At 37.8% G+C, this 24,402-nt stretch overlaps 1 protein-coding gene and 1 pseudogene across 11 annotated transcripts in view; one reads left to right on the top strand and one right to left on the bottom strand.

Annotated features, from left to right (window-relative positions):
- The window catches only part of EYA4 (EYA transcriptional coactivator and phosphatase 4), a 280,742-nt gene that overhangs the window by 9,904 nt on the left and 246,436 nt on the right, over positions 1 to 24,402 (bottom strand). For all 11 annotated transcript variants that reach the window (XM_078001202.1, XM_015137416.3, XM_015137415.3 and 8 more), the window contains 4 exons: positions 12,038 to 12,127; positions 5,740 to 5,798; positions 5,481 to 5,641; positions 3,085 to 3,199 (listed from right to left, as the gene is read on the bottom strand). In XM_078001202.1, coding sequence (XP_077857328.1) covers positions 3,085 to 3,199; positions 5,481 to 5,641; positions 5,740 to 5,798; positions 12,038 to 12,127 — 425 coding nt within the window. The remainder of the gene's footprint in view (positions 1 to 3,084; positions 3,200 to 5,480; positions 5,642 to 5,739; positions 5,799 to 12,037; positions 12,128 to 24,402) is intronic.
- On the top strand, positions 5,900 to 7,802 carry LOC106998114 (10 kDa heat shock protein, mitochondrial pseudogene; annotated as a pseudogene).

Raw genomic sequence — 24,402 nt, 5'->3', positions numbered from 1 at the left:
GGTAAGTTAATTTTGCTAGGGGTTCTAATACATAATTCAACAAAGCATCTGTTTTTCTGACATTCCAGGCATTTTGTGAAAACTATTGGGTTGGTGCAAAAGCAATTTTGTTTTTTGCCATTAAAAGTAATGGCAAAACTGCAACTGTATCAATATGGTAATACATGTGGATAACTCAGCAAATTCCATAACAACTATTCAATGTATGTTGATTTTTCTCCTCCCTTCCTTGTTATATCTTTATTTATTTCTGGAATATCACATATTCCTTTAGTTGCCTTAAAGCCATCTGTTTAATAATTAATCTGTATATATTATATAGTATATATAATCTAATAATGTAATAATCTTTTTTAACTTATAGAGAAGACATCTTTTAGAAATAATGAAAGTTATCAACCTCCTTCTCAGAGAAACGCACACTCCACAACATTTTACACATCATGTCAGTGCTCAGGGGTCCTCACACTCCAGCGTCCTTGACATTTGGTCTCTCTTGTCAACAATTACAGGGGACATGAGATAGCAAGTCCATTTCAAATGGCCTTAACTGTTAGACATTTCTTCCTTATATAGAGCCAGAATCTCCCTTGCAGGATTCCTACTCATTGGTCCCAGTTCTTTCTTTTCCAGACACAGGGAGAAATCTAATTTATTTTCAGCCTAATATCTGAAACAGTTGAAATTGGTAATCTTGTTCCACACATGACTCTTCTGACTAAGCTCTCTGGCTCCTCCTTCCATCTGTTTCTTTTATGTGGTTCCCACAGTCCAAACCCCTGTGACTACCATACTTGACACAGGCTGCTTCAACCCTGTCACAGCCCCCACTGGAATATTGTGCCTAGAACCGACAAACTAAGCTGCCATGGCTTCCCCAATCAGACACACAAAGCTACTTCCCCTCCACTCTCCATTTGGACTTTCTGCTATCCATGCAGCTCCGCCTGTGCCACGGGTCAGAAGCTGTGCAGGATGTGACAACTATTCATTTACTTCCATGTTCTTAATATTAACTTTTTTTTTTCTGCCCTGTCAGGCTTTTCTCCATTCTGATTCAATTAGTCCAAATAAATCTTTCTCTGAACGCTGTGTTCCCCATACATTTATTAAGCATGCTTTTTTTCTTCTTTTTTTTAAAACTAGCAATTTGTCATCTTATTCATTAATCTTTTCTTTTGTAACTTCTATTTTAAGTTCAGGGGTACAAGGGCAGGTTGGTTACATAGGTTAACTTGTGTCATGGGGACTTGTTGTACAGATTATTTCATCATCCAGGTATTAAGCCTAATATCCATTTTTTTTCCTGATCCTCTCCCTCCTTCCATTTTCCACCCTCTGAAAGGCCCCTGTGTGTGTTGTTCCCCTCTATGTGTCCACATGTTCTCATCATTTAGCTTTCACTTATAAGTGAGAACATGCGGCATTTGGTGGGAGTGTGAATTAGTTCAGCCATTGTGGAAGGCAATGTGGCGATTCCTCAAAGACCTAAAGACAAAACTACCATTTAACCCAGCAATCCCAGTACTGGGTATATACCCAAAGGAATATAAATCATTTTATTATAAAGACACATGCACACACATGTTCACCGCAGCACTATTCACAATAGCAAAGACATGGAATCAACCTAAATGCCCATCAATGATAGCCTGGATAAAGGAAATGTGGTACATATACACCACAGAATACTATGCAGCCATAAAGAAGAATGAGATCATGTCCTTTGCCAGGACATGGATGGAGCTGGAGGCCATTACCCTTAACAAACTAACACAGGAACAGAAAAACAAATACTGCATGTTCTCATAATCTTTTCTTTTTTTTGAGTTAGAGTGTTGTTCTGTCTCCAGGCTGGAGTACAGTGGCATGATCCTGGCTTACCGCAACCTCCGCCTCCCAGGTTCAAGCGAGTCTCCTGCCTCAGCCTCCTGAGTAGCTGGCACTACAGGTGTGCACCACCATGCCGAGCTATTTTTTTTTTTTTTTTTTAGTAGAGACAGGGTTTCACCATGTTGGCTAGGATGATCTCGATCTCCTGACCTCGTGATCTGCCCGGCCTCCCAAAGTGCACACAGGTGTAAGCCACCGTGCCTGGCCCATTAATCTTTTCTTAATGGAAATGCTGACAGATTCTTTTTTTAGCTTTTATTTTAGGTTCAGGGATACAGGTGCATGTTTGCTATATAGGTAAACTTACCTCACGGGGGTTTGCTATATAGATTATTTCATCACCCAGGTACTAAGTCTAGTACCTAACAGTTACTCTTTCTGATCCTCTCCCTCCTCCTACCCTTCACCCTCAAGTAGGCCCCAGTGTCTGTTGTTTCCCTATATGTGTCCATGAGTTCTCATCATTTGGCTCCCACTTATTAAGCATGCTTTTATTTATTCACCTAACTCAGATACAAAATCACGGAAGCAGACAGTACAGAGATTCAACTCTACCTTACCAGCTATGATGTTCCAGACTTACATCACTTTATGAATTAGCATATATGGCACCTGGTTGTACAACTGGTTACAAATCGATTTAACTCTGCTCTCTATATTGACACAAGTCAGAATTTCACTGTTTAGTTCAAACAACAAAATGGTTAGAATTTTTTCAAGAGCTTTCTCTTGCTTTTCTGATGTGCTCACATTATGTGTGTTATCCATTATGGCCTAACACCTAAAACATGCATTTTTTGTGTAAACAGTACTGTTTTATATTTGCCATCACCCCCTTGTACTTTGCCACCTACTGAGTTCTGTTTCTTTTTTCATTAGAAGTCATGTAACCACTCTGTGGGGATTATCAGTTGCTATGAGAAGAGATGGGTGGTGAGATAGGGTCTCCTATTTATTCTGAGAAGTAGCAACCTTCTCTCATCCCAAAACACACTCTCTCTCTCTCTCTCCCCCCCCCTTCCCCCGCTCTCTCATTCACATGCACTGAAACTGAAAAATCACTGAACTCAGAATTGGTAGGTACCTTAAAGTCTAAAACAGTCTAGGAATTAAAACATTTTTTATCTATGTTGTACAATCAGAACTAAATCTTCAAAACGATAAACATAGAAAGGTAACAATTCCACTTACCTAGTGCTAATAATTGATAAAGACTTAAGTGCATTTGTTAGCCAGGAATCTGTCAGACCTTCAATCTCTGCCCTTAACTGTAGCCAGGCATCCCTCTTGGCAGGGCCAAGGAGTCCTGCAACACCAAAAAGCACGGCAGAGTTGAGAGATGAATATTTTCTCAGAATATCTAGTTTAGATTCCCTTCTGTCTGGAGTAGATCATTTTTATTTCAGTATATATCAGAAATGCAGAGAGATACAGATTTATGTCCATATTGATCCTTCATTTCTGAATTGATTACCCATTCATTCCTTCAATGAATATTTACTGAACTTCTAGGTCTCAGGTAGTGCCAGTGAAAAGTGGCCCCAGTCTCTGCCCTCACTGATCCTAGAATCTGGTGCAGTGGATCTCACCTAAAGAGCTTTGAACATGCCTCTGCCTGGATCTCATTCCAAGGGACTGTGATATTTGAGGTCTGGAGGAATAGTTGGGTTCCACCAACCTAGGGACACAAACCCCAAATGTTTTGACTGTCTGAAAAACATTTAGCTTCTTAATAATCACAATCATTCCCACTTTCAAACAGTAACAATGGCATCATCATATGTAGCTGTTAAAATGTGTCTAATACTACTGCTAATGCTACTATACTTTGTACTGTAAGAAGAAATTAATTTTGTTTAAAATCATAAAGTGTAGGACAGTTATAGACAATAGTGAATTACAACATTGATGTTATAAGAAAAAAGATAGATGTGCTAATTTTTTATTTTAAAAGATCCAGTTCTTGCTTTTATGATAAAACGAGATCATGTAAATCCATTAAAAAGGAAGGTTTCTTATTGAAATTGTGTTTTAGAATGTCGGGAGCACATATACACTTGTATGGTTTTTTTTCAATCAAAATTTATAGTTTCTAGCAAGCGTCATTTGTCCTCATTATAATAAAGAGATGCTCATGTATGACAGAAGACTCACGGTTGTTTAAAGTTTCTAAGATACAAGATTATTTCTTAGTGTTCTTATTAACTTAAAATAATTTTACTAATACACCGCAAGAAGGAAATTATGACATCTGAATGATAAAAATTAACTCAGGTTTCTCAAGAGGATATTTATTTTAAAGCGAAATGTATTATCTACCATTGATTTTTAACTAGAAAATCTACTTACTTGATTTTACAAAAGCATCATGTACAGAGCACTAGAGTGAGTCAGGAAATCAGGGTTTCTCCCCAGAACCCCATGCAAGTGAGTAGCTTGAAGGGTCAGTTTCTTATTTGGAAATGAATGTCTTCCATATCTAAGCTCCCTTTTGGGGAGCTTATTATCCTCTTTGGCTCTACATCTTTTGTTCTCTGGGAGTTACTATGTATCCACTGAGCATCTCTTATGTGTTTCACTGCTACGCACTGGGGATACAAGGTGACCAGACACAGAGCCCCACCCTCATGATGTATATGGATAGATGTGATTATATACTATATATGAACATTTCATTTACTACATTGTATTCTATGACATATATGTGAATATATGTATATATAGTGTGCACAAGTATATTTAGTTGTATCATTCTGTTTTGGATTCCAGTTTATGTTCCTCAGTCATTCTTCCTTTTTAGAAAAAAAGAGAAGCATATAAAGAAACAAAATCCTGGGAGATTAATCTGATTCAAAATAGCAAATTTTAGGAATCTTGTTTACCTAAAATTGATTCTAATAAGATATTATCAAAGTTTATTTTATATATAAAAACACATCCAGGATCACAGTTTTGATATCAAAGGTTTTGGTATCACCTGTAAAATATGCGAAGGGGTATAAAATGGTTTTGATATTACCTATAGATTATCTGAACTTTTAAAAACTATGATAGTCATACTTGACACTATGCATGAGAAAGATACACTGTCATAAAACATTATTTTTTTAAAAGATAAAATAAACCTGTTGAAAGTCTTTGAAATGACATGAGTAACTGTTTACATTTATTTTTGATGGGATTCCGGAAAGATAATGCTTGCTAACAACCCTCCTTCAATGACTGAGGCTCTCTTCTTGAGAAAGGTCGTCTTCCCGCTGCCTCGGTCAGCTCCTCTGTCTGGTTTTCACTGATAATGCTCCAAGCACCAGCTGATAAAGGGTAAACTAAATGCCCTGCTATAAATCTTGACCAAACATCTGGGCACAAGGTTACACAAAGAATTCCCGATTCATGTGACAGTGGTGCATGTGTTATTTTGTAGTAAAACTTTTTCCCACCAATTCTAAGGAACTTCTGGCTCAATGTGGTTTAATATGAGCTTTTGTTTGTTTCTTTTACAGCAGAATCGTCTTTAACATGAAACTACAGTTTGAATTCTACCTATACCCCGAGGGCCTTTGTTAGATTTAAAAAGCCACACATACCTCCAACATTGTTCTTGTAGGTGTTATATAATTCTTTTACTCTTCTGTAACGAAAAGCCAACTTCCTCATCCAGTCAACCCCTCCTCTTACACCTGTTGGCAAACAAAGGTTTGCACTACTTGCAGCTGCATGGAAGCCATCAGTTGCAAAACTGTAGGTACTGTAACACCCAAAATACATTAAAAAGAAATAATTACATGTGCAAAACTCCACAGCCGAATTTCTGTAGGAAACAGCATATTGAAAGGCATAGCTTACCTTAAATCCTGCCCGTTATCATCAGAGGAAACATCATCTATATGAACTTGATCACATTCCTGTTAAAAACATTGGAAAAGTTATTTGTTTTCTAAATGATGCTTGTTATCATGTTTGAAGGTGTTCCCATCTTCTCATTTGATCAGACTACTGCCAGAAGATGGCAGCGTGTGCCCGTCCATCTCACTGCCTCGCTCTTGGTTTCTTCTATTGGAAAATGGCACCATTTCTACCCCAAAACATTTAAATCCAGAAGAGTTCCATAGAAAGGAGGGGAGAAATTACACGGCATGAGGGTTTCTTTAGAGCAATTTAAAAAAATTAATCTTAAAATTATTGATAAGAAATTCTCTCGAATCTCTGTAATCATTTGAGTTCCCTTCCAGCCATTTCTGTTGTGCATACTTAAGCATGGCTAATCTGAAGATACACAAAACTTATTTGGTCTAACACCTCAGATGGCTACTATTATTTGTCATTTGTTGAGCGGCAACAGGGGGTCTTGCCTTCAGATTATGGTGCCCTGTGGAATTTCCACGACTTCCTGCTGGACCAGAACCATGAAAGAACCATGCTGGTGTTATTTTAAAGTCCTGACCTTTTGACACAGAAAAAGGGTAATAATCATAGAAACTGACATTTTCTTTTTGTCAAGTTTTTAAATTTTCAAATCAAAAAGACTACTTTTAAGTAAAAGGAAAATAATGAAGATTTATCATCTCTAATGTGCTACAAAATTCCAATCAAAATAAACTTTATGTAAGTATACCCACACAATTGACCTGATTTTAAGTTACAGTGTGCTCAGAACAAATGGGAACTTTTCTGGAAAAGGATTCAATCCTTCTTTGCTGTTCTGAGTCTCAGTCCATCTTCAAATAATCTGCAAAGTTCCAGAGCAGTATTATAAGCTCTAAAGGTGAAATTTGGTGAGTGCATTTAAAATGCTTAGTTCTCAGAATAATAAATATATAATCAATAAAAATAAATTATTTATAATAAATAACTGCAACCTCAGCGTATGGTTTAACATTTTGGGCCTCCTTAGTACCCCCTCAAAGTATTTTACTCATACACACAGATTCTGACTATGTACATGGTGCTTAGCATTCAAAATTATTATTTTTTTTAAATCATTAAATTTGAAAATACACCATACTAAACAAAGGTTTTTCAGCTACTATTTATATTCATTATTGGGCTTGAAAGTATCTGACAGTCAAATATTTCATATCTAGTCTCCAGATTTCCACACAGAATGCATTTAATCCGGTTCCAGTTGAAAGGTTGAGTTGACTCAGGCTTCCTTTAATATATAAAATTCAGTGACTAGCCCAATCAGTACCTTTTGAGTATGTAACTTGAAAATCCAGGTAAGTTAAAAGTTCATATAATTTACAGAAATTATAGGTTTAGTAAGTTTTGAATGAATCTCCACCTACACGTATGGGTCAAAAAATATCATCTGACTGGAAGTGCCCTGGAGTGCGGCATTTGGTTCACCAGGTTACATCCCCACTTACGGTACAATCTAGCATAGAATAATCACTCCACAATTCTTTCTTAAATAAATGGGAGAAGTCTAGACAAATGCTAATTCTTTACAGGATTACCACAATCATTTAAATTTTCTAACACGAAGTTATGATGATATAAAATAAAAGCATTCTAAATGGTGAGCAGAGTAAGAAGATATTTATGTGAAGAGTGGAAGGAAGGGAGAAAGAAGAGTACAGAGACTGCCGACGGAATGGCCTGGCCAGACGGCTATTTAGAAAAAGTCTTCCCCTCTTTGACCAAGTATTGGCTGAAAGGAGTGCAGTATAAACTGTAACCAAAGGAGGCATTATGCTTCCTGAAAAACATCCAGTAAAGGCATTGCAAGCAATGATGGTAACTGCTGGACTGGGCTTTAAGGAAAAGAGTGGAGAGATTTTACCCGTTAGCATAGGGGTTGGAAATAAAGTTTTTCTCCCAGAATATGGAGGCACCAAAGTAGTTCTAGACGATGAGATTATTTCTTATTTAGAGATGGTGACATACTTGCAAAGTCCGTAGACTGAAATAAATCACTATTGAAATGGTGTCACATGGAGTTGCCCATTCCATTGAAGTTCTGAAATCTTTCCTCATGTAAATAACTTCTGTGTCTCTCTTTTATAATAAATTAGTGACATTCAAGAAAGTGGAGGAATCCTTGTAAATTTCCCTGGTAATCAGAAGTTATTTCTCTATCTAATACTCTCTCATTGTAATTTTTAGAGAAATTCCTCTGACATTAAGTATTAACTCGCATGATTAATTTGTACACAGGTTGCCCAAAAACTTATCTTTTACTCCTGAGGACAACAGTATATCACACTTATTGGACCAGAAGCTCCATGATTGAAGTTATATTTGAGATTTTTCCAAATTTAACTTTTCTTTAAATTTATGCCTAGTTAACTATGCCTGTTGACTCTGGACGGTTGCCTGAGGATTACAATCCAGTGAAAGAAACCTGAACTTCCATTATTTACATTTTTAGAAAAAGCTAAATAATTGTTCGTCAATTATTTTTCACTCTGACAAATTCTTTAAGAATCATTTTGACCAAAAAGTGAAATACTAAAAACGCTAAAATGTTTTGGCTTTAACAAATTTTAGTAGAACTCAAACATTTGAAAATATTCTAGAACTAACCTTAAATACTTTAATTTTGTTTTACAAGGTAACCAAAAAGTTGTCACTGATATTTATCAGTTATAATTCACAGCAGTCTTTTCTCACTTTTGCCATCTCAAACTTCCTGGAGACTTCTTTTCTGGAGGTTATTCTAACTGAAATAGCACTTTATTTAAATACACAGGTTTCTCTTGTTAGGGGAGGGTAGTGTGGGCATTTGCCTTCTCTGCAGTTGAGCAGGATGCAGTGAAGTGTCTATTAGGAGGATTTAAATTTGTATCTTTTAAGGAATTATGTGAGGAACAGCTGCTACTATATATGTTGAAGTATCTACTGAAAGATTTGAGTGTCAAATTTAGATGTTTAGGTTTTACAAAAAAGCACCCCGAGAGCTTAAATATTCAACATCAACAATGACAACATAATAAGCTAATGGTAGAGTTACTCTCTTGAGGAATTCTTTTTGTCAACAAGAGTAGAAATCATTTAATTCCAGTTATGGAGCCCAAGCCACTTTTTGGCTGTAAGAGGTTTATTGAAATAAAAAATTGTGTGAAAGTAAAACTGCCTTTCAAAGTCAGATGCAGAAGGATAGGGGGCTATGTATGTAACTGTACTGAATGCTTTTGAAAGCTATTGTTTTGATTTTATTAGTTTTAGTGCTTGTTTACTCAAGTCAGTAAAAAACATTTGTGTTTCCTTGGGCACTTTATATGGATGTGCAAGCATTTGTGTGGCACGCATGTGTAGTGACAGTTCAGTCAATTTATATGCAGTAACTCAATTATTTTATTGATTAAGTATAGTATTGTTGAATAGCTAAGTTCTGTGGTTTGAGCCAAATAAAATTCTTATCACATTCTAAAACACAACTAAAAAGCTATATACTCAGAGAAGAGAAAGTCAATACCAGTATTTTCTCAGGAACTACTTCTAACAAAGATCCTGCCAGGTATTTCTGAAATACATATAACATAGTACCTGAACCAAAATAATGTCTTTAAGTGCCATACATGACTACAACATGTTTTTGATATACCAATATTCATTTCAAACTTGCTAAAGTTAGTTACAAATTCATTATATGCTATTTTCACCTTCTCACTTTAGCATTCTTTTAAAAGTTGGGTAGTAAATTTATTCCACCTGGCTTCTAACATGCCAGTAAAAAAGCTAAAAGTTCATTTATTCTACTTATTTCCAGTAAAAAATAATTAACCAAATGAAATAAGCACTTTTAGTTGGATACTACCACATAAAATTTCTTTTTTCTTTTTACACCTTTGAAAAGACTAATAATATTAAGATCCTCTTTACAATGAAACTCATCCATACTGATCAACAGAAAAACTAACCCCAAAAGTTATCGCTGTATGTAAAAAATTCAAGTTCTGGAAAGGTTAAGGTGTTTGTTACTATCAGGTATATATAAAATCATTCTGTATTCATAAGTAGCAGGATCAATTTAAATCAGGTTTTAGAGAGGTGATTATTTGTTATGTAAAACTGAAAGCTTGCCTAGTAATATTGACCTTTCATACTGTCCATTGTAGAAAAAACAAGAATGCCTCTTTCATCAGACAGTAATTGTATTATTTAGTAAAAACACTGACTCACTGTAGAGAAAAACAACAACAACAGCAAAATGTTGTTACACAGATTTCAGCACACACATTTATGGAATGTACTGAACCACTCATTTTTACTCTCATGTCTCAAATTTAACTCAAACTGGATTTAAGACCTTGTCATTGAAAAAACAAAACAAACATTTTCTAACTAGCGCGTTGGTGGGAGAGTAAATTAGTTCAACCGTTGTGGAAGACAATGTGGCGATTACTCAAGGATCTAGAACTAGGAATACCATTTGACCCAGCAATTCCATTACTGGGTATATACCCAAAGGATTACAAATCATTCTACTATAAAGACACATGCACATGTATGTTTACTGCAGCACTGTTCACAATAGCAAAGACTTGGAACCAACCCAAATGCCCATCAGTGATAGACTGGATAAAGAAAATGTGGCACATATGCACCATGGAATACTATGCAGCCAAAAAAAAGAATGAGTTCATGTCCTTTGCAGGGACATGGATGAAGCTGGAAATCATTCTCAGCAAACTAACTTAGGAACAGAAAACCAAACACTGCATGTTCTCACTAATAAGTGAGAGCTGAACAATGAGAACACATGGACACAGGGAGGGGAACACCACACACTGGGGCCTGTTGGGGGGGTGGAGGGCTAGGAGAGGGATAACATCAGGAGAAATACCTAATATAGATGATGGGTTGATGGGTGCAGTAGATGACGGGTTGATAGGTGCAGCAAACCACCATGGCATGTGTATACCTACATAACAAACCTGCACGTTCTGCACATGTACTCCAGAACTTAAAAGTATTTTTAAAAAAAAGTTATTTAAGTAACTCAATAACTTGGCTTTTCTTTCTCACACACTTGAAACATTTTCAGCATAGGATGGGTCAGAAGTATGTGCTCTGGAACTAGGCAAATCTGCTTCAAATTCTAGTTCTACCACTTAGATAGCAGGTAACTTCAGATGTGATTTGTATGTTGTGGACCATAGAGTTTCTCCCTTGCATAAATAATGTGATAAACACATTTACTTCAATACACTGTTAAGTAATTAATGGAAAGTTCAACATAAAATATCTAGAACAAGGTAGGGGTTCAGTAGTAGTAATCTCCCTCTCAATTCATCATATGATTATAGACAAAAACTTTTATTTAATTATGAAACTATGAGATAAAAAATAAATTTAAACATGCCATCTGAAAAAAAATGAAAGAGAAATCTCTATTTCAGCACAGTTATGCTTGACTGAGAAGTACTTCTGCCAAGAACCTGAACTACTTAGTTATTTCAAATTGTATTATCTGAATGTTTAATAACCTAGGACACAGATGGCATACCTTATTGCAGTACATGTTCAACTACTCTGAGGCTATTTTTCCTTGGGTCGTTTCATTTTGCTGTTGTTTTTATTTTCTTTTTCTCTTATTTGCCATTTAGACACTGTCTTGCCATTTGAGGTTGAAAACGGAAACATAATTTTTAAAATGAGAAAATAAATGCATTTAAATGCATCAAACATGCTTAAATAGTTCTAGCACTGTTTTATCCAGAAGGGAAAGAAATGAGGAATGATAATGTTAGCTAAAGTTAGGCTTCAGATTATCCACAAAATTAAATGATCTATGCTATCACCACGAATAGTGTCTGTGAATATTGTTTAGTGATTAACCTAAATAGGCTCCTGGTTAATAATCTGGAAGAGCTAATGCTGATTCCAAAGGTGCCAAGCCTCTTGCGGCTGAAACACTAAAAGAACCAAGAGTCACGTACGGCTGTGGACAGTAAGAACAGCAAAGCCAACAGTCTCCTCTTTGGAGACATTTTTGTTCTACATATATATTATTCACGAACACAAATTAACTTTCTGCTTATATTTATAAATAAAACTTTTCCTCTTGACAAGAACTTTACGCTTCTCTTGAGCTAAATTTTTATCCTTCTGTTTTCTCGAGGTTATCTGCAGATATAGAAACCATCTAAGAGGTCTGCTGTTGGACAAAACTATTTGTACCTGGTACAATTCTTACCTCTAAATCATTAAAGAACAAATGAGTGTCAGCAAGATTAAAAATCATTTCTTCCATGCGGAGTCCAAGGGTTACAGCCATGGGGGGATCCTGTAAAGAAATGTACACATAATGAGGTAAAATTTCAGTAAGCACTTATTATTAAAAATATTTTAAGCACATATTGCTGTGGTGGAAGAGAGAGGAGACTGCATGGGTTTTTACTGAAGATTCAAAAGATTTCTCAGTCATCCGGAAAGGTGACTTTCCAGAAGGTTCAGATATACCAAACGCACAGGCACACCTGGGAATTCAGACATACGTAACGATGACACAGCATCCATTTTCACACAAAGCTGTACGTTCAGGAGGGAAGGAGGAAGGGAGCCATTCAGTTCATATGACGCAGTTTACATATAATCTATGGAAGTATTTTGGAGAAAGGTATTTGGATGGGGTGCTGAAGAATGGAGTAAACTCGCTAAAAAGAAAGGGTGTCTTTTTAAGAATAATGACAAATAATGAGAATTAAAAGAGAAAAATAGGTCAACTGGGTATTTATAAGACTCGAGCAGAGAATGTTATCTGGAGGTGAAACAGGAAGAGCTGGCAGAGGATGGTGCAACCATCACTTAATTTTTTATTGCATTTTTATCAACAAGGTAAGAGGAATCTCCCTATCCAAACATGTGTAGAGTTTGGTCTAACCTGCATTTGACTAAGGTTGAAGAAGTGAGGGGTGAGAATAGCTAAAAGAACATTAGTTCTCTAAGCGTAATCCAGGTACAAAATATATGCTTTGGGAAGTTAATGAAAGTGACGGGGTCAGTAAAGAGTTAAAATGACTCAACTTTTGTTTACAGAAACCAAGATATTAAACAGCAGCAAGGAGTTGAAAATCAAGACCAGAGTTGTTACTTTAGCATAATTAACTGCAGCTGAAGGCCTAGCATCAAGCGATATAAGACTAAAAAGTAATGAGCATTTGGGGATAGGGATTGGAATAGAGAAGTAATTCATGCTCAAACATTGTGTTTAAAATTCTCAAAGTTGGAATGATGGCTAAAGAAGAACTGCTCATAGATGCAACTCAGAAGATATGGGAAAGAAAAAACCTGGAAGGGACAAACCCTTAAAATCTGTAGACCAGAGGGGTGTTAGCAGGGAGAAGAATAAGGTTTTGAATAAAGCTGACAAGTCCAGAAGGATACTATTGGTTTTGGCTGGGAAGTTATTTTGGAAGACCTCAGAGGGTGATTTGGGTTGAGTGGCTGGGCCAGGAGCCAGACTGCAGGGATTTGAGAAGAGAGAGCCGAAATTGTGTTTTCAACATTCTAATAGTTGGCATTTCAAGAAATGTATCTCAGCTTGGGGAAATGTAACACAAACTTTACTCAATTTATGATAAGAACATGCAACCCAGGTCAGGCCAAGCAGTATTCATCTACACCCTGAACTGATTCCATCTGCAAGGAGAAACCACTCTTCATGCCACATCTCCACTAAGATAACCCATTTTATTCCTATATTTCCTTTCATCATATTTTGAGGGGGAAGCCCTAAAGTGTAAACATATTTGAGATGTCATCCTGTGTTCTGTAGCCATTAAAACCTGGAGAATAGGAATTATATGCTAAGAAAAAGGCACTGAGTGCTAAAGGGGTCACTGGGGTATGAGAACTAAACTAAGACTCGATGTGAGTGAAGATAGAGATAAGAAAATAATACATTGGATTTCAACATAATTTTCTAATTGTTTACATCTCCTCATTTAGAGATTTATGTGGATTGCATAGCCAGAGATTCTCATTTCTCAGTAATGGATGCTGACTCCACATATCTGATGGCATCCTGGTATTCTGTCATCTGGTAGCTTGACTGTGCTGCTGGATTCATCCGTCTTCCAGTGACAGAACCATTTGGGACTATATAGCCAAAGATCAAATCAGTTCTGTTTTAGCCAACAAACATTCATTCAAAACAAGAATAAAATTATTAGTAAGTAGGCCAGGCACAGTGGCTCATGTCTATAATCCCAGCACTTTGGGAGGCTGAGGCAGGCAGACCATTTGAGGTCAGGAGTTCGAGACCAGCCTGGCCAACATGGTAAAACCCTGCTTCTACTAAAAATACAAAAAATAGCTGGACACAGGGGTGCGTGCCTGTAATCCCAGCTACTCGGGATGCTGAGGCACAAGAATCCCTTGAACCCGGGAGGCGGAGGTTGCAGTGAGCCAAGATCATGCCACTGTACTCCAGCTTGGGTGACAGAGTGAAACTGTATCTCAAAAGAAAAAAAAAATGTTAATAAGTGCCAGTTTGTGTCTCAAGGGGTTTCAGAGCTCAGAAGGGCCCTTTGCTCTGTTTCCTTCAAGGATACAATTCTTTTCTCTTTCTTTTTTTTTGTTGTTGTTGATCATGTTTTTGTTGAAATAAAATCTCTAAAGGTGGTATAAGTTTAAAAAACACATTTTGTCTTTTTTGGTTGAAAAATTCCTATTATTAATCTCTGTATTTTTGGCAGGGTTGGGGGGAACTAGGCATTAAATAGGCTGAGGACATTCTATGAAACTATTCTGCCTAGTCATGGAACCATGAACAAAGTCTACAGAAATATCAGGAAAAATCAAATGTAATTATAGCATGAAAACATATAATTCCATTAGTGACGCTCTGTGCTTTTGAGGAATGTTCACTGATGCAAGACAATAAAACTGAGCTCCACACTACTCTGTTATGTTTCTGATGATTACTGCCCTAAAGATATATATTTCAGATAGCAGTTCAGAAGTATCTGATTTAAAAGGTTTTCCTTCTGGAGACCAGGTTGGTTAGGCTCTTATCCTGTGATTTGCCAATATTTCTTTTTAAGTTTTAAATACAATTATTGAATTTCTTCACTTCATTCTTCACATTCTTTGCATTTGCAGATCAGATTTATGGGGATGGGAGAAAACATACTGTTCCTTTTGATTGTTACTTTGATCAATTCCATGCTTCTGAAGTACATAACTCTCTGTGCTACCCAAACAGTGATAGGAAAATCCATGAAGAATGCATTTTGTACATCTGATAAGCATGCAAACAAGTATAATTTAAAAAAAAAGCAAAATGCAAGAATCTGCTAGCAAGCAAGCATGGCATATGGTATGACAAAAACTGCAGTTGAGCACCCCACTGGAATGCAACCCCACGGCACTAGGAGGGCTGGTCATTTGTTTTTCAAGCTGTGGCGGTTCCACATCACACACTCTATGAGAGCCAGGACTTAGTAAGCATTTTGGCAAAATATCATTTGTAACTGGGAAAGTTTAGGTTTGTGGTTTGCTGGAGTGTGAACTAGCTGTATTTCACTAAGGTTTCCAGAGAGCAAGGCCTATTGAAAGAGAGATAGTCATGCCAAAGACTTGGCACAGATGGGCCGGGGATAGTCATGCCATCAGCCAAGGAAAACCATGCCTGTAAGAGGTGATGATCTTGTTTCTAAGAGAATGTCGGGGCGGGCTTACTTTCAAATACCTAATTTTACTTTTTGTTTTTTTCCAACTTACTAAGTCACCGGGACAGCTAATTCTAAGTGAGCAGATTACAGCACTGCATTTTTCCAGCTAAAGGACTCACAGATCCAAGAATCCAAGAAAGATGACTGGACATTTGGTGGGTATAGCCTTAGCAATGCTGGGCACCCTCCATCTTGCCAAACTGCTGTGAAGGAGCTGCCAGCACCTGCAATTGCACTGTTTTATCAGGCATTTGAGAATGAAACATACTTTTGGATTGAACTCAAGTTTTATACAGAGATGTTTGCTCATTTTCATTAGATGTTTGTAGAATTATGGGCACCTTATGAATCAAGAGTTGCTTTTTTTTTTATTTGCATTTAAGTGTAGTGAGTGTTGAGTTTAGGGTCTAAAATGAGGTGATAGCAAAAACTTGGATAGAGGAAAAAAGTGGGATAATAAAGGCACTAACAGGGTTTTGTGGAAGTTCTGATATATATTATACATATTATAAAAGTTCCAAAAGGTTCAAAGTGTCTACAGCGGAGTTTAATAGGAGGAAAATTGAACTACTGCCAATTTATTCTGTGTACTGCTGTATCAAAATACTGAAACTATTCCCCAGACATTTTACTGAAAAGAGAGAGAGAGAGACAGAGAAGAGGAAGATGAAGAAAATAAATAGCTCTTGGCCTTTAAATGTGTGGTTCTAAGCCAGATGTTACCAGTGTATAATCAAGGCAGGATCCAGTAGAGCACTTCTCTAAATCAAAATACTAACGCCTATTAGCCATGTGAACACAGAGCATAAATTGGAGCCAGACTGTCTGTCTATGGGCCTCTGCTCTGCATTGAGCCATCAGCTGGAATTCCTCCTCTAGGGACACACTGCAAAAATATCTCTGGAGAGGCAACAATTATGTATTTTTAAAGAAACTAAGGACTTTTTTTTTTCTTTTAAAGACATCAACCTCTTGAAACAGTTTTTTTTTTTTATTTTTTTTTTATTTTGGGACTCGTAGCACATGTGTAGACATGGGCACACAGAGATAGAAGATATGCAAGTTCATCACGGAAGAAAGAAGGCAGACCAGCTCTCATGAACCTGGTGGAAAAAGTTACTGGATTTTTTAGAATACATATACTCTCTAAATCATACGAAATAAAATGAAATTCAGTCACAAATCACAAGGGAAATTTTACAAATGTGATACTTGTCTATGATGGATAGGTAGTGGGCTTACAAGGAACTGGAGAATGGTTCTTAGGAGGAACTGGAGAATGGTTTCAGGAACATTCATTTACTCATCACATATTTATTGAGTGACTATTATGTATTAGAGATGTTCAAATTCTAAGCAGAGAGCAGATAACCAAAAAAGCAAAGCCCCTACCTTTATGGGGTTTATATTATTACTGGATGAGCTACCCGATAAACAGACAAGAAAACAAGGGAATATCAGGTGGTGATAAAGCTACGAAAGAAAAACCAGGATACGCAGATACAGAAGTGATGAGGATGACTGGAGAGGGCTAATTTAAAGCAAATTCAGAGAAGGCCCCTTTCAGGAGGCAATGGCAGAGACAGAAACAAAGGCCTGACAAAGGCAAGGGAGCTAGGCATGAACAGGCGCCATGGTGGCGAACATACGGAGAGCCCAGAGGCGAGAACGAGTGTGTGTGAGAGAAACAGTGTGAGGAAGGGGGACCCTGACCAGGGAGGGGAAAGGGAACAATGATTTTAAGAATGCAAGAGTGCTCCACTGAATGTCTGTGAGAGACCACAGCAAGATAAGCCAAGAAGGAACACTTGATTTGGCACTGAGGTGGCTCCTCAGACTTGGCAAGTGTCATGTTATGGCAAAGCTGGAAAGAGCAGAGAGAGAGCAGTCACCGGAGGGGAAAATGGGCTCAAGAAGCTCTTCTAATGATAGGAATGTGACAGCAGACACGATGGTGTGATGGGAAGAATCTGGAAGAGTGACAAACTGGTGGCTTAGCGAGAGAAGTTCTTTCAGGATTCCTTGGGTAGGTGAGGGGGGCACGGAACCAGGGTGCGAGAGGTGCAACAGATAGCAGAGACTGTGGCTACAGATGTAGGGAGCAGGGATTTGGTGGTGCAAAGATGACAGAATTCATTTGTTTGCTTTCTTCCCCCTAGTAATTGAGGAGATTTGTACAGAACTGGGAGAGGTATGCTTGCTCTCCCTTCAGCTCTCCAAAACCTGCAACAGGAAGAGTTCATGACCCCAAGAGTGCTTGCACCCACTTGAGATTTGTGGCCACATTCAGCTGCTGAGGTACAGGCCGTCAGTGGGGTTTTCTGCGAGATGAGTCTGATGGAAAAATAATGGGGTAAGGATAGAAAGGCATTATGGAAAAGTGAGGTTATAGTGGTACATAAAGAGGACTCCAAGCTGGGAGGATGACATCTAAGACAGGGGTTCTCAGACTCCACCATGCATGGGAAACACCTGCGGAGCTTTCACAATGCCTGTTGCTCAGGCCATACCCCATACCAACTAAATCGGATTATCTGAGGTGGGTCCATGCATCAGTCATGCTAAAGCTCTGCAGTGAGTCCAAGGTAAAAATGAGATGGAGAGTCAGCAGATGACAACCTTGCTGCTCAAAGTGTTGTACACAGACCAGCATCATTGGTATCACCTGGGAGCCTGTCAGAAAGGCACACCTGTAGACCCTTCCCCAGATCTAGTTTGCCAGGTAGTTTAACAAGATTATCAGGTGATTCATATACATGTTACTTTTGAATAAACACTGGTCTACGAGCTACTATAATGAGAGACTGGGATAGTTAAGAAAAATCAGAGCTAGCATGACCTTCTGGCTTTCCAAGAGTTAAGCCTCTGGGGTGCTTCCACAGGACAGCTGGTCTTGAGCCAGTGTGATCACTGAGTAGAACTGTGGCTTAGTGTAATTTCTCCGGAACTAGACTTCTCTAGAGTTGCTTACGAGGAAGAGTGCCTTTTCCACCCTTCACCTCCATAAAGATCATTCTGTGGACTTAACTTCAAGGACCAAATGTCTGATGGTGTCTTTTTCTTAGTGGTGTAGCCAGTTATCTGCTGGGGAGCTGGTAAAGGTGAAAAGCCAGCACATTTTGCATTACAAGATTTTGTTCACAATTCAAGTGTTCAGTGTAAGCAACATATTTGCAGTTGAACATAGTTAATGTTGTCGAGCTTAAATTGTGTGATGAAGGGGATCATCACACAACTTACCACTAGAGGCTTCTACAGGTTCAATCAGAAGGGAATCCAAATGTATTAAACTAATAACAGAATAAATGTACTTCAGGGTGAATTACAGTGGTAGTACATGGCAACAGTGTAACATGGCACTTGAATGGAAAGAAAAATATCATGTTGGTGAGAATGACTGTGGGAGGATGAGTTAGAAAGCACAGGGCCCAGAGAAAAGTGGCAGAGCAGAGGTGCCAAATAAACACACCTAACGAGGCTCCTCAGGACTTCGGGAGAAAGGTGATTGACATGTTAGGAGACGGCTATAGGAGGAAAGGCCTAGGAGAGGGTTGATGATAATTAAATAATACTTAAGGTAAGTTAATGTTCTAATCCCCCACCTCCTCAAGATATTAGATTAAATGATTATCAACTGAGATCAAAGGAACTGAAAACTTCAGGGCAGTTTACAGAAGGCTGCTCTATGTGTTTTAAAGAGATTAGTTACCATTACCTCTCTGGTATATTAGCTTCAAGTTAATCAATGTGATGTCCTTTCAAGATCGTTCCCCTTTTCTAACGTAATTCCTGCAATTACTTGGTAAAGACGGGCTTAAAAAAAGTTAGTAATATATTTGGCTATTTAAGAGATCACGCAGAGCCATTCAATTTAATTTTTAAAAGAAATTATCAAAATAAACATATACTCAACACAAAGCTCTGCAAGGGGAGACAATAGGTAGCAATGATTCCCCAATTCTCCAGGGAAGAGTTTGAGCTATGTCACTGTCTTTGATTTGGCTTTATTTTCACATGCATATGTATGATATTTCTGTACACACTATATACGTACACATGAACACACAATCAAACTTACTATAAGCTGCCAGTAAAAACATTATGCATTTTACAAGGCTTGTAAATTCTGTAATCATTCCTTTTATATAATATATACCAAAACCACTCTCTAGTCACCCTGCCATAGGTGCTACTTCTCTGCAACACTGAGCTTGCTGACTCATATTATGAGGTAAAACAACAGATAAAAATATAAAATGCAAATTTCCTTAGAAAAAATTCAGTTTCCTATATTTCAGATTTCCTTGAAACTAAATAAATAGATCATGCTTACTGAATGTTTATTCTGTGGTGAGTTTTAATGCATTAACTCATTTAACCCTCAGAATCAAATTACTACTTTTATTATTCTCATTTTATATACAAGACAACTGAGGCTCATAAATGCTAAATAAACTACTCAAGGTCACATGGGCACTAGGAGGGAGAGGTAGAATTTGAACTCAGGGTCATTCTCCCTCCAAAGCCAGAGCCCTCTAAGCATATGGTATTTGTTAGCTCTGCCATTAGGACTGCCTCAGATCCATGGTACTAACACTTGATTAATTCTATTACTTTCTATTAAACCATGTTGGTTTTCTTTAGTCCAAATGCACAAAAGTAAGCATTTATCTTCATGACTAGCCTATCATTTAAAATCCAGTCAAATGCCATGTTAGAAGTATTTTTCTACATAAATGTGTGTAGACTATTCAATACACAAGCAATCAATTGATTAATTCTGATGAACATATTATTTCACCAGCACTGCTGTTATATGCGATGTTGTCTAAAACAAGCAAGCAGTTTGGGGAAACTGAATCTGAGTTTCACATTATCAGGCAACCATTCACTTTTCCTTCAGTTCCTCACTTTTTACCCCTGACTTGGGCTATTTCTTCTGTGTCCTTACTGTGGAATAACTTTAGAGTATCACAGCTTCATAGCACATGATACATTAATGATCCAAAATAAACCAAATCCCTAAAGCCCAATTTATTCAGTTTTCTTCACCCTCCCCTGAAAACAAAAGGAATCACTGCAAGTTATCAGGTAAAATGACACATACAATTGATCAGGGAATAGAAATAATGTTCATAAACTCTAACATGATGGATGATTCCTGGTCTACATCCTGTCAAATTTACAAGCTCCTATTTTAGAGTTCTGCAGCACAGAAACTGTACATGGCAATTGGTGCTCAGCTGCAAAACCCATCACCAGCCTCATAGCAGCAGGGCTCAGATAGCAAGGTTCCTCATTCGCCATCATCAGAAATGTCCAGGAATAGTTCTTCTTGGAAAAGCAGTGTTGACAATTGAACAGAGTCAAAAAGTGATAACATATTAGGAAGATGCTTGGGAAATTCACATTATTTAATTTATAAATGAAAGTAGACTTTTCCAAAAGTTTCTTTTCTTTAATTAAAACACAAAAGTTAGTTAGGACAATTTATGGGTAAAAGGTCATTCCTACATTATTGTGGTCCACACATTTTATTTTTATAGGTTGTGGGGAAAGAACATGAGACCAAAAGAATATAGAGATTAAGAACCTATCAAAGAGATATGGATTCCACTGACCTTGCCACTTACGAGCTATATACAGTGGTACCAATCACACAGGGTGATGGGAAAAGCTAATGAGAGAATGTATTTCACAGGACACTCAGCCAAGGGCCAGGCACACAGTAACCAGTCAAAAATGATACTCATTATTGTCCACTAATTATGGGTGGGGAGAGAGAAAGACAGATATGTAGGTAAGTATGGTAACTTCAGGATATGATTGACATCTCTGGTCTTTATAGGTGCAGCTCCCAGCTCGCTATACTTGAGGCCACTGCAGTGCCACTTCACCATTCTGCAGGAGTAAACATTGACCTTGCAGGTCTGAAAACACCTGCCTTTAGTTATTTCTCATTTTGGAGAAAGAAGGTATATGTTCAGGAATTTTCTCTAACCTAGGAGGTAGATGATAGTTATCACTGTGGAGTGTCATTTTTATATAAGTATATTATCTCATTTAAGCCACCCTGTAACCCCTGGAAGGAAATGAATTATAACCATTTTCAGATGAAACAGGCTCAGAGGTCAAACAGTTTGCCCTTAGGCACAGCCAGGCACAGCCAGGCACAGGAGGTCCTTCTGACTTTTAGCTCAGTGTTCCTTCAGCTAGTCGACTGCCTTCCAGGCTGTATTGCGAGCAAGCATCAGGATTCAGGAACCCCTTTCATGGTGACCAAGAACAATGGGAAAGGGGTGGTCATGTAGGGGAAATGGGATCTCTCCAGTCCCCCATCTGTACATTTTACCTAGAGCAGTTCTGCCCTTAGATGTTCTATACAGTGACGCTCTCAGTCATATGTGTGTAGAGGAATCTCTGGCTAAAATAATAAAAAAATCACTATGCTATACCAAAATGTTACACTCTAAAATGCATATTGTGGAAGTAAGACTGATCTAAGAAATGAAAAGAATTAAGAACCCATAATAATTTTAAGGACTCATAATAATTTCAAGCTTAGACAATCTTAACACTATAAAGGTCTTTTCCCCGCTCCCAGAAATAATGGCTCTGGTCACTTTTGTTATTAGCAATGCAAAGTTCTGACTTAACTAATTGTCAGAATGACCTTATTTCAGTCAGTCCTCAAGGTTATTACTGATGACATGAGGGAACTGAGGGATTAAACCTAGTTATAGAGGATTCTTTTAAACATCTCATGACCTTTATTATGACAACATGCATTGAATGGCTATAAAATGTAAGCATTCCCTGTATATATTTGACCATGGCCTTTTCTCAAAGACTATCAATTAACATGTTCATTAGTTTGCTCAAGGAAAAAAGTCTGGGAAATACTCTACTCTAGTGGTTCTCAAAATGCAGCCCAGGACTATGAGCTTTACCTGGAAATTTGTTCCAAAACCAGTGGTCCCACTCCAGATCTCCTAAATCAGAAACTCTGGGTTGTAACCCAGTGATCTGTGTTTAACAGGCCCTGCAGGTTACTGTGACTCACACTCAAGTTTCAGAAGCACTGTTCCTATTTAAGGCATGGCCATTCTTACTGCACAGCATCTTCTAAGTGGTCAACTTGTGTACGCTCTTATTCCTCTAAATTCTACTCTCTACATAGCAGACAATGACAAACTTAAAACTCCCCTAACAGCTTCCCACTGCAACCAGAAAAAAAACCCAAACACCTTACTATAATGAAGAGTCCTTGCCTGATCCAGCCCTTGCCTACCTCTCTGTTCTTATCTTCTACTATTTATTTTTTATTTTTGTGGGTACATAGTAGGTGTATATACACATGGAATAAATGAGATTTTTGTTTTGTTTTGTTTTGTTTTTGTTTTGAGACAGAGTCTCACTGTGTCGCCCAGGCTGGAATGCATTGGAGCCCTCTCAGCTAACTGCAACCTCTGCCTCTGGGGTTCAGGTGATTCTCTTGCCTCAGCCTTCTGAGTAGCTGGGATTACAGGTGCCCAACACCACACCTGTGTAATTTTTGTATTTTTAGTAGAGACAGGGTTTTGCCATGTTGGCCAGGTGGGTCTTGAACTCCTGACCTCAGGTGATCCACCTGCTTCGGTCTCCCAAAGTGCTGGGATTACAGGTGTGAGCCACTGCGCCTGGCATCATGAGATACTTTGATACAGGTATACAGTGCATAATAATCACACCAGGGTAAATGGGGTATCCACCATCTCAAGTGTTTATCATTTCGTTGTGTTACAGACAATCCAATTAAACTCTTTTAGTTATTTGGTAATTTTATTTATTTATTTATTTTTTACTCTGACACCCAGATTGGACTGCAGTGGTGTGCACATGGCTCACTGCAGCCTCAAACTCTGAGCTCAAATGATCCTCCAACGTCAGCCTCCTGAGTATCTGAGAATACAGCCATGTACCACCATGCCCAGCTAATTAAAAACAAAACAAAACAAAACAAAAAAACCTTTTTTTTTTTTTTACTGTAGAGGCAGGGTCTCACTATGTTGTCCAGGCTAATCTCCAACTCCTGGCCTCAAGTGATTCTCCTGCCCCACCTCCCAAAGTGTTAGGATTACAGGCGTGAGCTACTGTGCCTGGACTCTCTTAGTTATTTTTAAATGTACAATAAATTATTGTTGACTATAGTCAACAATATGAGGAGCTCAAATTTTCCTATTGAGTTGAGCTTTTGATGTGCTATCAAATACTAGATCTTATTCATTCTGTCTAACTATATTATTGTACCCATTAACCATCCCCACTAATGTACCTCTCAACAACTACCCTTCCCAACCTCTAAACCTCATTCTACTCTCAATTTTTAGCTTCCAAATAAGTAAGAATATGTGAAGTTTGTCATCCTGAGCCTGGTTTATTTCACTTAAAGAGCGCCAGTTCCATCCACTGCTAAAAATGATAGGATCTCATTTTTTTATGGCTGAATAGTACTCCATTGTGTATATGTACCACATTTTCTTTACCATTCATCTGTTGATGGATACCTAGGTTGCTTCCAAATCTTGGCTATTGTGAAAAGTGCTGAAATAAACATAGGAGTACAAATACCTCTTCGATATACTGATTTCCTTTCTGTCGGGTATATACCTAGCATTGAGATTGCTGGATCATATGGTAGTTCTATTTTTAGTTTTTGAGGAACCTCTAAACTGTTCTCCATAGCGGTGGTACTATTTTACATTCCCAAAAACAGTGTATGAGGGTTCCCTTTCCTGTACATCCTCATTGGCATTGACTATCTTTTGGATATAAGCCATTTTAAGTGTGGTAAGATGGTATCTCATTGTAGTTTTGATTTGAGTTTCTCTGATGATCAATGATG

This window comes from Macaca mulatta, chromosome 4 (genome assembly GCF_049350105.2).
Source record: "Macaca mulatta isolate MMU2019108-1 chromosome 4, T2T-MMU8v2.0, whole genome shotgun sequence".
Lineage (NCBI taxonomy): Eukaryota > Metazoa > Chordata > Mammalia > Primates > Cercopithecidae > Macaca > Macaca mulatta.
Note: the sequence above shows the minus strand (reverse complement) of the source record. Positions and strands in the feature narration are given on the sequence as shown.